Source organism: Symphalangus syndactylus, chromosome 12 (genome assembly GCF_028878055.3).
Source record: "Symphalangus syndactylus isolate Jambi chromosome 12, NHGRI_mSymSyn1-v2.1_pri, whole genome shotgun sequence".
NCBI classification, from domain to species: domain Eukaryota; kingdom Metazoa; phylum Chordata; class Mammalia; order Primates; family Hylobatidae; genus Symphalangus; species Symphalangus syndactylus.
Window position 1 is genome coordinate 131,823,121 of NC_072441.2, and position 17,331 is coordinate 131,840,451.

The 17,331-nt window shown below is 38.7% G+C and overlaps 1 protein-coding gene and 1 long non-coding RNA gene across 15 annotated transcripts in view; one reads left to right on the forward strand and one right to left on the reverse strand.

Moving 5' to 3' along the window:
* MAST2 (microtubule associated serine/threonine kinase 2) overlaps window positions 1–17,331 on the reverse strand; it is a 239,566-nt gene that overhangs the window by 151,425 nt on the left and 70,810 nt on the right. For all 12 annotated transcript variants that reach the window (XM_055255357.2, XM_063627595.1, XM_063627592.1 and 9 more), the window contains one exon: window positions 5,489–5,520. In XM_055255357.2, the coding sequence (XP_055111332.1) occupies window positions 5,489–5,520 (32 nt within the window). The remainder of the gene's footprint in view (window positions 1–5,488; window positions 5,521–17,331) is intronic.
* The window catches only part of LOC129469120 (uncharacterized), a 32,239-nt gene that overhangs the window by 7,808 nt on the left and 7,100 nt on the right, over window positions 1–17,331 (forward strand). The window contains exons 1-2 of one of the 3 annotated variants that reach the window (XR_008652911.2): window positions 6,895–7,394; window positions 11,062–11,208. This is a non-coding gene — a long non-coding RNA (uncharacterized lncRNA). Of the gene's footprint in view, window positions 1–6,894; window positions 7,395–11,061; window positions 11,209–17,331 lie in introns of those variants that run through there. The other 2 variants (XR_010117702.1, XR_008652910.2) reach the window with 2 other exon arrangements.

Sequence of the window (17,331 nt, forward strand, 5' to 3'; positions counted from 1 at the left end):
TTACTTCCTATATAAGACCAATTTTTAAAAGACAGGGTCTTAAATGTAACAAAAAGCTATCACCCTGGCCTTTAGAGTCTTGAAAGGTTGCAAAATTTCCTGATTTTCAAAGCCCCACAGAAAACCTAAAGCGCTATATCAGACACCACTGATACCTCAACAAAGGGTTTATTATGTGTATGCAGCAGGTGGTATCTCTTTTTAGCACATTTTCCAGAAGCATTGATCCAGGCATCGAGTTGCATCAGAATGGGAAAGTACATGACGCTGTCAGTTTCATAGAAGCAAAGTTTGACACATCACATCCATGGGGCCCAGGGACTCCCCCCTGCCCACTATGCAGTGCCTATCACCACAGACACCAGACATTTACTTTCATCCAATATCTGGTATCTAAGTCCACTGCCCAAATGAGTAAGCTGACAAAATAAAAGGTTAACTATCCCCAAGGGCTCTAAAGACTACAAGCCAGCAATGTCAATAATATCAACACACACATATACACATACCCCATGATGAATGCAACCAACAGCTACCTCTCCACTCCTACAGTCCATTATCTAAATTGACTGCTCATAGCCTCTAAGAAATAAAGCAAGACATTTCATGAAATATGAGGAAAATTATCTTAAGCCTAATGGGTATTAGAAAAGCTTTACTTTCATGGTAAATGGAGACATAAGCATTATTTACATTAAGCTCCCAAATGTAGGGTCTAGGTAATGGTGCTGAAATTCACAAACAAAATAAACAATTGCCAGGCATTGTGGTTCATGCCTGTAATCTAAGCACTTTGGGAAGCCAAGGTAGGCAGATAGCTTGAGCTCAGGAGTTCCAGACCAGCCTGAGCAACATAGTGAAACCCCATCTCTACAAAAAATACAAAAATTAGCCAGATGTGGTGGCAGGCGCCTGTGGTCTCAGCCACTCAGGAGGCTGTGGTGGGAAGATCTCCTGAGGCCAGGGAGGACCAGGCTGCAGTGAGCTGAGATTGCGCCACTGCACTCCAGCCTAGGCTACAGAATGAGACCCTGTCACAAAAACAAACAAAATAACAACAGCAAAAGAAACAATCCTATTTGAAAGGAATCATCAAAAAGAGGCCCCCTCCATAGCATTGGGCAAGAAAAGCCATTCAGAGCTGCTTTAATTATGAAAAAGTAAAATATAAAACCCTTCTAGCCTGGGTAAACAGATACAAGTAACTTTAGAACTTCAAAATCTTCTTTTCACAGATATTACACTTTGAACAAGGTTATCAACTCCCTTAGGTCTGATATTCTAAACTACATTTTTAATGCATTAAAAAAATACCCAGATGGGTTTAAATATGAAATAGCTTTCTAAAAATGAAAATGATTTAGTTTCAGGAAGCTACATCTAAAATAAATGGTATGAGCCAGGCCAAAAGAACTTTCATAACCACCTTGCCCCAATAAAGCCCTTATCATGGCAGGCATAGATGATGTTTGCATTTTGCGTATTGGAATTTAACAGCTCTCTTCCCTAATCTGACCAATGTCACTATAAATCTGTGTGTGTGTGTGTGTGTGTGTGTGTGTGTGTACTTATAGATACATATATAAATACATATACATATATAAATATATATTTATATACTTATATATAATATAAATATATAAATATATACTTATATAAGTATATAAATATATATTTATATACTTATATAATTATGGATCTATCTCTATCTCAGTATCACTCATTCCAGACTCCTGTTCTCTGCTCAAATGTTGCCTTAATGAGAAAATTCCTGGACAATCCATATTTTTTTGATTTTTAAAATTTTTTTGTAGAGACAGGGTCTCACTATGTTGCCCAGGCTGGTCTCAAACTCCTGGACTCAAGCGATCCTCCTGCCTCAGTCTCTCAAAGTGCTCAGATTACAGGTGTGAACCACCACACCCAGCCTAGACAATTCAATTTAAAATTTAAAATTTAAACCCTCATCTCACAGAAACACACATCCTCCTATCTGATATCTGGCTTTATTTTTCTTCATAGCAGTAAGTACCATATGGCATATCATACATGTTTTTGTCTCTCTTAAGCAGAATGGAAATTCCATGAGCACAGGGACCTTGTCTGCTTTATTCACTACTGTATCTCCAGTATCTAGAATAGTGCCTACACATAATTGGAACTAAAATAATATAGTATGATGGATGCATGGATGGAAAGATTTGAGCAAATGACAAAGTGAATGGAGGCAAAAAGACAAAAATATAGTAACAGATGTTACCAAAAAACATCTAGTAAGTAATAGTGCCGTGACTGAAACCCACATCTGCCTGACTTGCGAACCGAAGCTCTTAATTTTTATGCTATACTTCCACTTACCAATTTGGAGACTTTGGAGGAGTTACTTGTTGGGTGGAAGAATGTGTATTTTGTATAATGCCAAGTTGTCACATAAGTCTAGAAACCCATATTTGAGTTCCTGTCCATTTTAAAGCAACTAACATATTACGTGAAAAGCAAAGCAATTGAAAGCCTCAAAAATTAATTAACAAAAATGCTCTCTCAAAGGACAAGAACACCAAACTAGAGGCAAATTCTAAATGTCTCTATGTCCATGAAGGATATGTCAGAGGAAACAGGCCTTTATAACCTGGAATGAGCACACCATAGGATTCGCTCTTGGGAGAACCATTCTAAGAAAGAGACAAACAGGGACACAAATATAATGCCCCCTCCTTCTGACCAAGACTTAAATGACAATTATAGAAACTTTAAAAATTTTCCAGATCAGGTTATGAGGACGAGAAACAGTGGAGCAAATGGTAAGTCACTCATTTTATTAACATCAGTTTTTCCACACAACAAATTTTGTAGTAATTAAACTTATTCAAATATTTGTTTTGTGGTTCTTACCTGTTTACTACAAATGCTAAGCAGTACTTTGCCTCCTACTGCACACTTCCTACAAAGACTTGCCCAGCTCTGTGTACAAGAGGTACCATGGAACTTTGGGGAGACGACTAAGCATAGAGATCAGGTAGCCAATCCCTTCATTTTACAAGTATGGCAATTCAGGTCCAGAAGTGGGAGCTCCTGTTTTAAAGCCACATATGATTTGTTAGTGACAAAGCCTATATTAGTACCCATGTTTCCTTGCTTCCTTCCAGAACAAAACTTTTTCGACTCCTCTAATATTAGAGATAAGAAAGGATATTGTTTATATTAAAGAACTGAAGAACTTCTGGCTTACTTAAGTGTAAGCTCTTCAAAAGAAGAATTTATCTAATTGAATCTTAACAGCCTCAGAACTTAGATCACTCTAACCAGCACAGAGTAGGCTTTTTTATTTATTTATTTATTTTTTGACGGAGCATCACTCTGTCGCCCAGGCTGGAGTGCAGTGGCGTGATCTCAGCTCACTGCAACCTCCGTCTCCTGGATTCAAGCAATTCTCCTGTCTCAGCCTCCTGAGTAACTGGGACTACAGGCGCATGCCATGATGCCTGGCTAATTTTTATTTTTATTTTTAGTAGAGACAGGGTTTTACCGTATTGGTCAGGCTGGTCTCGAACTACTGACCTCAGGTGATCCACCTACCTCAGCCTCCCAAAGTGCTGGGACTACAGGCGTGAGCCACTGCGCCTGACCCAGAGTAGATGTTACTGTGTATTTACTGAGTGATCAATTGTTTAAATGTGAGTTACTTTATCAAAAAAGAGGAGGGAAAATCTATTTCTGATCCTTATTAATTAAACGTTTTTAAGGCAGTTAGAGTAGGCCTAACTTTAGATATCACTAAAATGACCAAAAAATTATTCTGGTATAAAATAAAAATAAGAATACTCCTCCTTCTCCTTCTTCCCAGCAACTCCATTCATTGAGGACACACATTCCTGCAAGAAGCTACCTGTCTCAGGCCTTAATTTATTTCACTTACTACTAAGAAAAGGCAAATCTCAGACAGTTTTCAAATAGAAGGAACCAAAAAAAGGGGGCGGGGGGGCAGAAATAGTAGAAAAATGACCAAGTACAAATATTTGCTGAAAAGCTACTCCTTTTCAGTTATGCATACCTATTTGGTGTATCATTCCTCTTAAGAATCCTGGTAGAGCCCTTGCCATTTACAGAAGACTCAGGACACTTGTGAAGCTAGACTGAATATCCACTGCTAGAAACTGAATTTAAAATTTAAAATGTGCCTCTTAAGTAATAGAATTCATCCAAATTTAACCCATTAAGAATTCTAAAGCTAACATATATTAAAATTAAACTATAAGTAATAAAGCAATATACATATATTAAGTGATCCTTCTAACAGGTTTAGTAAGAAGAAAACATAGGTAACATTATCTTCATTTTATAGATAAGGCAACTGAGGTTTAAGAAGATAAAGTGATTTGTCTAGGTTTACAAAGCTAGTTAAATGGCATGGTCAAGACTGAAACTTATGAGTTTTCTGACTCAAGTCTCTTCACATCAAACCAAAATAAGTTTTCAAAAACAGCCCAAAAGGCTTCACAAAAATCTCAAAGGAAAATTTAATCACTAGAGCATTTTTCAGAAAACAAAATCCTAAAATGGACAGTAACAGAAAAAATTACTACGTGTTTCATTTAAACATTTAAAAACTGCATATGATGTGTATGTAAAGCATACTTAATAGATAAATATGAATGCTGTTGTGATCTCCTCCTTAATTACACCTCTTTTTTTGTTAAGGAAAAGTTTAAAAGCCATTGTTTTATCACAGCTCTATTTCCTTAGGGTTCCCCAGATGTGACTTTACTAGTAAATCATGGTAAATATGAGTGTGTTGTAGGTATATACAATACAGGTTTTTGGGCCCCAACACAGAGATTTTAATGCATTAAGTTCACACTCTGCACTTTAACAAACATTCCAGGAGATTCTGATTAGCCAAATTTCTAATACTGCCCCAACAGAATTCCTAGAGGAAAAGCAGTCCAAGAGAATATAAGAAATTAAAATCCAGGGACAAAGACTATTTATTAATCTCCCCTAACCCTGAAGCCAGAAAAAAACCAAACAGGTTGGGAACCTATTCCACTCAACATAGTCTCCAAACTTAGCTGCCCTTGCCTCAACTTATCAGAAAAGTTGGTCTTCTCCTCATACCATGTTATGGGATAGATGTAAATGCAAAGGGTTTCCATTTTAATATTCCTACTTCCTTAGCTTGAGTTTACAAAAACTCAGTAAATCCCAAAGCACAAGCATAAGACTGTGATGAATATTTAAGTTGTAACTTTCCCAAAATGCTATGTGGAAACTGAGACGGAAGAGGTTTGGAGGTCAGGAGGAATGGCGGGGGAGGGGAAGATCTGACCTAGTGGAAGTCAGTTGGCCTGCTGGCTTCCCTAGCTCACATAGGAGTACACAGAAAGAAATATTCCTGAGCGGGATTCCTCCACATGATAGTGGGAAATGTTCCCAAGAGGGGTTCCTAAGTAGGAGATCATAATCATAATGGTAATAATCATCTACTTACAAGCTGCCTCTTCTTGGAAGGCTCAACTCCTTCTGAAAAACAAAACATATGCAAGTTAGAAATAAGAACCCATCTGAGTCCTGTTGGTCTACCTAAATGTCCTAGGAAATTCACAGCATTATCTTAATAATGGAAAAGGCCACATATTTCTAAATAATAACTTTTTCTTTGTCTCTTAAATTTTATTTTTTATTTATTTATTTATTTTTTTTTGAGACGGAGTCTCATTCTGTCTCCCAGGCTGGAGTGCAATGGCGCGATCTTGCCCAGGCTGGAGTGTGATGGCATGATCTCAGCTCACTGCAAGCTCCACCTCCCAGGTTCATGCCTTTCTCCTGTCTCAGCCTCCTGAGTAGCTGGGACTACAGGCACCCGCCACTACGCCTGGCTAATTTTTTTATTTTATTTTTAGTAGAGACGGGGTTTCACCGTGTTAGCCAGGATGGTCTCGATCTCCTGACCTCGTGATCCGCCCGCCTCGGCCTCCCAAAATGCTGGGATTACAGGCGTGAGCCACCGTGCCCAGCCTGTCTCTTAAATTTTTGTGAAATAAAAGGACTCAGGCTATTACTTCTTTATTCTTCCTTCCTAAAAGGAATGTCCCATAGAATACATGCAACATTTTTCCCACTAGATGGAACCACCTCCCCAGTATAGATTACAGGCACTCTAGGCCAGCCATTAACTGCTGCTGAATTGTAAAGGGCATTAGTGGCAAGCATACAGAAGGAATGAAATGGGATTAGGGGCAGTGGGTGATAATTAGAAAATATTTTAGACAAATAAAGTAGTATAGGAAATAATATAACAAAGAGATGACTTCACACACCACTGGCATAAGAAATAACCTTTACAATAACAGTTGGGGCCCCTGTGACTTGCTTTCCAAGTGTATCAAGTCCCACCTCCCACCAGTCCTAAATTAACAACTATTCTTAATTTTTAAATATTTTCCGTAAGTGTTTTTGGATTTGTAAAAAATCAGTAGTATTGTTTTACATGTTTTAAAATTATATATACATGGTATTATATTATATGGATTCCTCTGTTGACATCAGCCAACATTATGAAAACTGGGAGATTCACTCATGTGGATATATTTCACTTTAGTTCACTGATCTTCAGACAGTGGTCCAGTCTATGAATATACCAATATTTATTCATCTATTCTCTAGTAAATAGAAATTTAATTTTCTTTCCACCTTTTTCTTCTCCATTAAAACAATACTCTTGTAAACATTCTTGTAGTTGTTTCCTAGTGCACATGTAGAAAGTTCCTTGGACGTTGAACTACTGAGTCATAAAGTACTGGATATTCCAAATTGCTCTCCAAAACAACTGTCCATGTAAGAAATATATCCCTGACACACAGTCATGAATATATGTGCTTATATTTTCTTCTAAACATTTTATAGATTTGCTTTTTTCTTTTCTTTTTTTTTTTTGAGATGGAGTCTCATGCTGTCACCCAGGCTGGCTGATCTCAGTTCACTGCAACCTCCACTTCCTGGGTTCAAGCGATTCTACTGCCTCAGCCTCCTGAGTAGCTGGGATTACAGGCATGCACCACCATGCCCAGCTAATTTTTTTGTATTTTTAGTAGAGACAGGGTTTCGCCATGTTGGCCAGGCTGGTCTCAAACTCCTGACCTCAAGTGATCCTCCCGCCTTGGTCTCCCAAAGTGCTGAGATTACAGGTGTGAGCCACCACGCCCAGCTGGTTTACTTTTCACAATAAGTTTAATATGCCTTATTTTTGTAAAATTCACTTATTTTATAAAATTATTTTTGCTAAAATTCAGTAGTTGATTGCAATTCTTTTGTGTGTTTTTCTAGGTAAATTTACAAACATTCAACTGTACAAATCTTAAATTACTTAATCTTACGTATGCCAATTGGTAAGTCTGGTAAGTACATATACTCAGATAACCTAAATCTCTATCAAAATATAGAACATGTCCATTAATCCAGAAAGTTCCACCATGTCCTTTCTTCGTAAATCCCCAAACAAACCACTGTCTTCCTACCCCAAGCAAATACTATTCTCATTATGTCCCCACAGATTACTTTTACTTCCTCAAAACTTCATATGAACGGAAGCATACAAATACAAACCTTTTTACATAGGCTTCTTCAACTCAGCATAGTATTTGTGAGATTTATCCATGTTGTTGCAGGTAACAATAGCAATATGAATAATATACCCCAGTTAATTTATCCTTTCTCCAATTCCATTTTTCAGCTATTAACATTCCTGTAACAGGTCTTTTGACAAGCTATATTTCATTTCTCTTGGGTAAATCCCTAAAAGTGTGGAATTACTCAGTTAAAGGGTAGATATATATTTAGATTTATAAGAAGCTACCAGACCTTTTTCTAAAGTGATTATACCATGTTACATTCCCATTAACAACGTATGAGAGTTTCAACTGCTTCACATCCTAGCTAATACATGTTACACTCACATTAATAATATAAGAAAGTTCCAACTGCTCTACATTCATGCCAATATATGGTATCAGTTTTTTATATTTTAGTCATTTTACATTTTAGCCATTTAGGTGTGTAGGGGTATCTCATTGTGGCTTTAATCATTTTCCTGATGACTAACGATGTTGAGTATCTTTTCATGTGCTTATTAGGCATCAATATATATTCCTTTGTGAAGTATCTTAAATTTTTTTTACCTTTTTAAAAATTGAGTTATCTTTTTACTACTGAATTTTAAGAGTTCTTCATAATCTTCTAAATACAAGTCCTTTGTCATATATGTTTTGTAAATATGTTCTAATCTGTGGCTTGCCTACTAAAATTATTGGTGGTGCCTTTTTTTTTTTTTTTTTTTTTGAGATGGAGTCTCGCTCTGTCACCCAGGCTGGAGCGCAGTGGTGCAATCTCGGCATGCGGCAACCTCCACCTCCCAGGTTCAAGTGATTTTCCTGCCTCAGCCTCTCGAGTAGCTGGGATTACAGGCACCCATCACCATGCCCAGCTAATTTTTATATTCTTAGTAGAGATGGGTTTTCACCATATTGGTCAAGTTGGTCTAGAACTCCTGACCTCAGGTGATCCACCTGCCTCAGCCTCCCAAAGTGTTGGGATTACAGGCGTGAGCCACCATGCCAGGCCAGTGGAGCCTTTTGATGAGTGAAAATTAATTTTGAGGTAGTATGTGAGATGAAATTAAGGTTCATTTTTTTTATATGGCTATCCACTTATTTCAATACCATTTATTGAAAACACTGTCCTTTCCCTAACAATTTTTTTTGAAACCTTTCTGGGCTTTCTATTGCATCCTACTGATCTATTTTTCTGCCCTATGCAAGCATCACACTATCATGATTCTGTAGTTTTCTATTTAGTCCTAAAGTCAGATGGTACAGTCCTTTAACTTTGTTATTTTCCAAGACTGCTTTAGATATTCTAGATTCTTGCATTTCAATTTGAATTTTTGAATCCAATTATTAATTTTTACCAAAAAAAAAAAAAAGCCTGCTGGGATTATACATCAATTTGGAAAGAAGTGATATCTCAAAATATCAAGTCTTATAATACATGAACATAGTATTTCTCCACTTACCGAGTTCTTTAATTACTCTAAGCAATGTTTTATCGTTTTTAACAAAAACATCTTGCACTCCTTTTATTAAGCTCATCCCTAAGTAGATTTTTAAAGCTATTATAAATAAAAACTTTTATTTCATTTTCCAATTGCTTGCATGTTTATAGAAATGCAATTAATTTTTATATTGACCATGTATCCTATACTTTGGTAAAATCATTATTAATCATAAATGTTTAGTACATTCCTTAGAATTTTTCTATATAAACAATCATATCTTCTATGAATAGGGAGAGTTTTACTTCTTTCCATTTTCTAGAATTTTCTATAAGATGTTAAATGAAGTGGTAGACATCCTTGCCTTGCTTCTCATCTGATCTTAGAAGAAAAACATTTAACATTTTGAATATTTAATATTATGTTAGTTATAGGTTTTTCATGGATAACTTTTTATCAAGTTCTCTTCTATTCCTAATTTGTTCATAGTCTTTCTCACAAATGGGCATGGATTATGTCAAATACTTTCTCTGCATCTACTGAAATGCTTACATAGTTTTTCTCTTCTGTTAATGTGACAAATTACAGTGATTGATTTTCTAAGATGAAACTAATTTTGCATTTCTGAGTTAAGGTCAACTTTTTTTTTTTGAGATAGAGCCTTGCTCCATCACCCAGACTGGAGTGCAGTGGCGTGATCTCCACTCACTGCACCCTCTGCCTCCCAGGTTCAAGCGATTCTCCTGCCTCAGCCTCCCAAGTAGCTGGGACACAGGCGCATGCCACCACACCTGGCTAATTTTTTTTTTTTTTTAATTTTTAGTAGAGACGGGATTTCACCATGCTAGCCAGGCTGGTCTCAAACTCCTGACCTCAGGTCATCCACCCGCCTTGGCCTCTCAAAGTGCTGGGATTACAGGTGAGCCACCGTGCCCAGCCTAACTTCGACTTTATCAAATACATTGCTAGATTCTATTTGCTAATATCTTATTAATGATTTTTGTACCTATTTTCATAAGGGATAATAATCTCTAATTTTCTTATAATGTCTTTGTCAGATTTTTGTATCACAATTATGCTGGTCTCCTAAAACTGACTGGGAACTGTTCTTTACTCCTCTATTTTCTGAAAGAATTTATGTAAGACTGGTGTTATTTCTTCCATAAATATTAACAGTTTTCACTAATAAAAGTATCTAGGCCTAGAAACTTTTATTTAGGATATATGCCTGTATGTTAATAAGTAAGACTGGCCTATATACTTTCTTGTCTCAAATTGTTCTTGTCCAATTTTGACATCATACTATCCTCACTGCTAAGGTTTCAATGTTTGTATCTCGTCCAAAATTCACATTGGACTTTAAAATCCAATGTGATAATATTAGGAGGTGGGGCCTGTAGGAGGTGATTAGGTCATGAGGCCTCCTCTCTTGTAAAGGGGATTAAGGCCTTCATAAGGCTTTAAGCCAGGCATGGTGATGTGCACCTGTAGTCCCAGCTACTCAGGAGACTGAGGCAGGAGAATCACTTAAGCCCAGGAGTCTGAGGTCAGCTTGGCCAACAGAGCAAGACTCCATCTCAAAAAAATCAAAATTAAAAGAAAAAAAAGAGGCTTCATACAGCTTTCAGCCCTTTTTGCCTTTCCATCCTCCACCATGTGAAGCAACAGCAAGAAGGCACTCACCACACAAATGCCAGCACCTTGATCTTGGACTTCTCAGACTCCAGGACTGTGAGAAAATAAATGTCTGTTCTTTATAAATTACCCAATCTGTGGTATTTTTCATAGCAGCATGAACAGACGAAGACACTCATAGAATGTGCTAAGGTAATATATCCTCTTTTTCTACTTTCTGAAACAATCTAGATAAAACTGGAAATATTTGTTCTTTGAATCTACATTGACAGTTCTGACTTCTTGAATAGTTTAAATGGGTAATATGGTAGACTATAGTTTTGGCTAACAATAATAAAATTTCCTAAAATGCATATATGCCCTTCTCTGCATTCCTTTAGAGGCATGGAAATGCATCTGTGGAAATCCATCCCTTCCAACTTCCTTACACCTATACAAAAGCCTGCATTTGATGCCCAGGACTCCAGACCAGTACATTCTGTGACAACTAAGGCACAGTGGAACAAGAAGTGCCCAACCACACAAAGGTAGTCCAAGGAGCAACGATTTCTCAATCCTCCTTTTCCCAGGGAATATTCACAGCAACTTGGGGAGAAAAGCTACACAATCAGGAAATCTGGCTGAGGCAAGAGTACTCCCATTTAGACAGATAATCATAAATTATTTTACTCATAACCTTCCAGCAACTAGGCTGGTAATACCTGGTAATACATTACAATATCAGGTGAAGCCCATTCCATTCAGCCTTCGCTGATCTACTCATTATCTCTTGACTCTTCATGTTCTTAATGATCTTCCTGATTAGCATTCTGAACACATTCAAGTCTATCTCAGCTTGAGATAAGGAAATAAATTCCCTTAATAACTACACATCCCTCTTCAAACACTGCCTTATCAATTTTATTTCCCTTCACAACCACACTTCTTGAATGAGTTATCTACATCCAATGTCTCTAACTTCTCACTTCCTACTCATTCTTCAACACTCTATAAATATCCCCAGACCTTACCAGCCCATTTAAACTATTCTTGCCACACTGCCAATGTAATGTATAACGCCAGTGTAATGAAGCTTCACTGCATCTTTAGTCCACCTATCTTTTTTGGCTCCACTGCTCAACAGCACCTGATAGTACCATTCACTCTTCTGTCCTGGAAGACTTTTCTTGCCATGAAGCCACATTCTCTTGTTTTTCCTCTTATCCCCGCAAACACACCATTTAAACACCTTTGCAGGCTCATCCTTCATCACCTTAGACCCTTAAATGTGGACTGTCCTTGAAGTTCTGCTTGTACACTCTCCTTTCTCTATATATTTTACAATCTCAAATTTGTATCTCTATCCCAGATCTTTTTGTTGACCTCTATAGTTGTACATACAACTACCTTGTCCTTAATATGTCTAAAACTCAGCTGATCTTTCTACTCAGTCTCGCTCCCTCTCTGTTTTCTATTTTGATGATGGTACCACCAAACCCAGGGTCATTCTTGATTTTTCACTTTCTCTCACTCTCTATATCCATTATTCATCAAGCTCGGCCAATTCTACTTCCAAAATACCTATCTTTAATCTGTCAATTCACTTCTACTTCCCTGGGCACAAGCCACCATCATCCTATAACATCCTCCTAATTGGTCTCCCTTTCATTCAGTTTTGTCCCCCTTCATTAATGTTATATCAATGTAAATATCATATATAGTACCTGTTTTCTGAGTGATAACTGTGGGTATAATGAAATAAATACTGAAGTCAAAAATAACTGTTTTGTTTTTTTTTTTGAGATGAAGTCTCGTTCTGTCACCCAGGCTGGAGTGCAGTGGCACGATCTTGGCTCACTGCAACCTCCACCTCCCAGGTTCAAGCGATTCTCCTGTCTCAGCCTCCCAAGTAGCTGGGATTACAGGCATGCGCCACCACATCCGGCTAATTTTTGTATTTTTAGTAGAGACGAGGTTTCACCATGTTGGTAAGGCTGGTCTCGAACTCCTGACCCCAGGTGATCCACCCGCCTCGGTTGCCCAAAGTGCTGGGATTACAGGCGTGAGCCACCGTGCCCGGCCAAAAATAACTTGTTTTAAATGGGTCCTTTCTCTCTTATAATTCTGCAATGGATAAAGTCTAAAATCCTTTCTGTAGTCTACAGGGCACTACTTGGCTCTGATTGCCTCCCTCCTCAGTATCATTTGCACAATTCTCCGGTCTTATTGGAGTTTTGGACTCAGGCTTGCCATGCTTTCTTTCAGCTTCAGGTCTTCACACTTATTGTTCTACTGGTCTGGATTACTTTATCTCTTTTTTTTTTTTTTTTTTTTTTGAGACGGAGTCTTGCTCTGTCTCCCAGGCTGGAGTGCAGTGGCGCGATCTCGGCTCACTGCAAGCTCCGCCTTCCGGGTTCACGCCATTCTCCTGCCTCAGCCTCTCCAAGTAGCTGGGACTACAGGCGCCCGCCACCACGCCTGGCTAATTTTTTTGTATTTTTAGTAGAGACGGGGTTTCACCGTGGTCTCGATCTCCTGACCTTGTGATCCGCCCGCCTCGGCCTCCCAAAGTGCTGGGATTACAAGCGTGAGACACCGCGCCCGACCTACTTCATCTCTTTTTATACATTCCTGGACTTCAGCTTAAATTTCGTTTCCTCTGGAAAGTTTTTCTACAGTTTCCCCAGCCTCCTTCCATATACTATCCAAATATTCCTTTAATTCCTCAATCATACCTACTTTACTCATTATTATAATTATTTGCTAAATTATCTGTTTTCTTTGACTGTTAGCTCCAGGAGAGTAGGAATTAGTCTTGCTCACAAGAACATTCCTAGCACCCAGCAGAAAACCTAGCCTAGTAGGCAACAAATGAATACTGTATGAATAAATCTATGAATCCATCAAGTAAGTAAATGGTTCATACTATTATTGTTATCATCATTATAAGGCACACAATAGGGTCCTGTCTACCAGTTTGGAGTTGCATCGATGAAAACTATGAATTGCAATAATTTCAGCAAGAAGCTTTACTAGGGGAAGAATATGCTCTATTATCACATATTATTTACTGACAATCTCCTAGCTGGTAATTACTCCATGGAGAGTCGGAATGCTTTAAGAAGAGAAAAATATTACCTAGGAAGAAAATCTATGTTAATATCATTTACTATCTAGTCTTAAAAGGAACATTATCTCCTGACCTGGTGATCCACCCGCCTCCACCTCCCAAAGCGCTGGGATTACAGGCGTGAGCCACCATGCCTGGTCAAGAACACAAAATTTAAAGTTTGGAAAACCAGGCTTCTGTCATGGCTCAAAAACATGTAACTGTGTGACCTGGGATTCCATCTACCTCAAAGGCTTAGATACAGCAGTTGTAAAGGTCAAATAAAGTAATGTACATGAAAATACTTTAGGCCAGTCACAGTGGCTCACACCTGTAATCCCAGCACTTTGGGATGCCGAGGCGAGAGGACTGCTTGAGCTCAGGAGTTCGAGACCAGACTGGGCAACAGGGTGAAACCCCATCTCTACAAAAACTACAAAAAATAAATGGGCATATTGGCATGTGCCAGCGGTCCCAGCTACTCAGGAGGCTGAAGTGGGAAGATCACTTGAGCTTGGGAGGCAGAGGCTGCAGTGACCCAAGATCACACCACTGCACTCCAGCCTGGGCAACAGAGAGAGATTCTGTCTCAAAAAGAAAAAACAAAAACAAACAAAAACCTTTATTCTATAAATAATGTGTTATTCTCATTTGAGTTTGATGAACAGCTTGATGATATTAACAGGATATTTCTACACGGTATGAAGAAACTAGGACTCAGTCAGAAAAATATGTGAACACAATTCTGCTACTTACTTCCTTATAAAATCTTCATGAGTCATTAAACCTTTCTAAACCTCATTATTCTTACCTGTTCACCTGAGATAAAAATACCTACTCTGCCTTTCTCACAAAAGTTATTCCTAGGCTTGAATTTTAAAAATAAACTTAAAAGTTTAAAGTAAGACACTTTGGATTAATAATAAGAAATTGACCAGGTGTGAGGCCGGGCGCGGTAGCTCACGCTTGTAATCCCAGCACTTTGGGAGGCCGAGGAGGGCAGATCATGAGGTCAGGAGATCGAGACCACGGTGAAACCCCGTCTCTACTAAAAATACAAAAAATTAGCCGGGCATGGTGGCGGGCGCCTGTAGTCCCAGCTACTTGGAGAGGCTGAGGCAGGAGAATGGCGTGAACCTGGGAGGCGGAGCTTGCAGTGAGCCAAGATTGCGCCACTGCACTCCAGCCTGGGTGATAGAGCGAGACTCCGTCTCAAAAAAAAAAAAGAAAAAATTGACCAGGTGTGGTGGCTCACACCTGTAATCCCAGCACTCTGGGAGGCCGAGGCAGGAGGATCCCTTGAGCTCAGGAGTTCAAGACCAGCCTGAGCAACACAGTGAAACCTCATCTCTAATAAAAAAGTTCAAAAAAAATTAGCCAGGAGTGGTGGCGCACGCCTGTAGTCCCAACTATTCAGGGGACTGAGATGGGAGGATTGCTTGAGACCAGAGGTAAAGGTTGCAGTAAGCCAAGATCACACCACTGGACTCCAGCCTGGGTGACAGAGCAAGACCCTGTCTCAAAAAAAAAAAAAAAAAATAGGAAGAAGAAATTGCATTTTTCTAATCTAACCCACCAGTAGCGAAGCTCTAAAGCTAAGTGATAAGATGCTATTCTCTAAAAACTAACCCCACCCCCAATACTCCATCCTTATCATTCCACCCCAAATATTCAAGGTATATTGTTTTAACAGTCTCCAAAATTTTATTACTATTTGGATCCCTCAAATTGATACATTTTGATACTTTCTGCCAACGATGATATTTCCCAAAGAACTTTAAGTAATGTTTGACTATACTGAACAAAATAAAAGATATTAAACTACATTCTGAAGTTACAAAGAAAGTTACACATACTAAATCCTAGAGAAATAACCAGTCACTCTCTTTCATTGTCCACAAAGCAAACTTCTAAAGGTATTAAATAAAACAGGAAATGGTGCCATTCATGGCCGGGCGTGGTGGCTCACGCCTGTAATCCCAGCACTTTGGGAGGCCAAGGCTGGAGATCACCCGAGGTTGGGAGTTTGAGACCAACCTGACCAACATGGAGAAACCCCATCTCTTCTAAAAATACGAAATTAGCAGGGTGTGGTAGCGCATGCCTGTAATCACAGCTACTCAGGAGGCTGAGGCAGAAGAATCTCTTGAACCCAGGAGGCGGAGGTTGCGGTGAGCCGAGATTGCACCATTGCACTCCAGCCTGGGAAACAAGAGCAAAACTCCATCTCAAAAAAAAAAAAACACGAAATGGTGCTATTCACACAGATGAGGATTCATTGCCTATATGCACTACTCATTATTTACAATGACTAAAGCCATAAAATATTTCCAAAGAAAAGACAAAGGCCAAGTGTCCCAAGGCAGTAACCGCTACCCCCACAAGTAAATATGCAAGCAAGGAGTCACAAGGCTGGTCCTTGTCCTTTATGTCAACAGTCACCAGCATGGAGATGACTATGGGTCAAAGCTGTCTCTGCCTGAGGCAACTCCCTCCCTGGGACTCAGCTTTGCTCATTTGCTATTGAATGCTCACACTATACATAATATATATTGATCCCTGCTGCAGTAGCAGCACTCTTTCCAGAGAAGGAAATTAACGGACTCTAAGAAACATAACCCAATAATCCACTCCATTGGAAGTGGATAGAGAATTGGGTTTTGGAGACAATAACTTTTCAACTAACATTTAAAATCAACGAGGCAAGGTGCTGTGGCTCATGCCTGTAATCCCAACATTTTGGGAGGCCATGGCGGGAGGATCACTTGAGCCCAGAGTTTGAGACCAGCCTAGGTAACATAGTGAGAACTCAAGAAAAACAAACAAACAAATCAAGGACAAAAAAAAGGTATTCTCTGCCACTAAAATATTATATGTCTCTTTATATAACTCATAACTAAACCCACATAATGTAACTAACATAAATAATACTGCTTGGGGTGAGGGTAGGAGTGGTGAACATTCTAGGGCCTACTCAGAATCCACTGCTGATGACAATACCATTGTCAAAGGACAAAATTACAACAGATTTAGTTTAAAGATCAAACTGACTTTCAGTTTAAAGATCAAACTGACTTTTGTTTGCAATTCTGTAACATCTCATTCTTTAAAATAGAATGCGTGTTCTGCTGAGCTAAGCAGAGGGGGCTGGCTTTCTAAGCAGAAAAGGGGTTAAGAAAACACAAACAGGGAAAAAAAGCAGGTTATTCATTACAAAGTGACTCACTCTCCTTATAGAGTTAAAACAGAACTTTCTTATCATGTTAGCTCAGGTAAACTGGGTCACCTCTGGTTACAGTGAATTTCATGGTTTTGTTGTTGTTTTTTAAACTGGCCTGTTTCAGTTCAGTTTGATTACATGGCCAAGTAAGTTTGGGGGAGGTAATAAGAGACAAGGAGTGCTTGTAGTGTTCAGGAGGGGGTTAAAGTTTGAATTTGTTCTAACACACCAGTAGAAATAGAAAAAGAAAATAAGAAAACAAAAAACTCTACCACTATTTTTAAGGGGTAAAAAAAAGGGGACAGTAAGGCATAGAGATGTAGGACATGGAATACAAAAAAT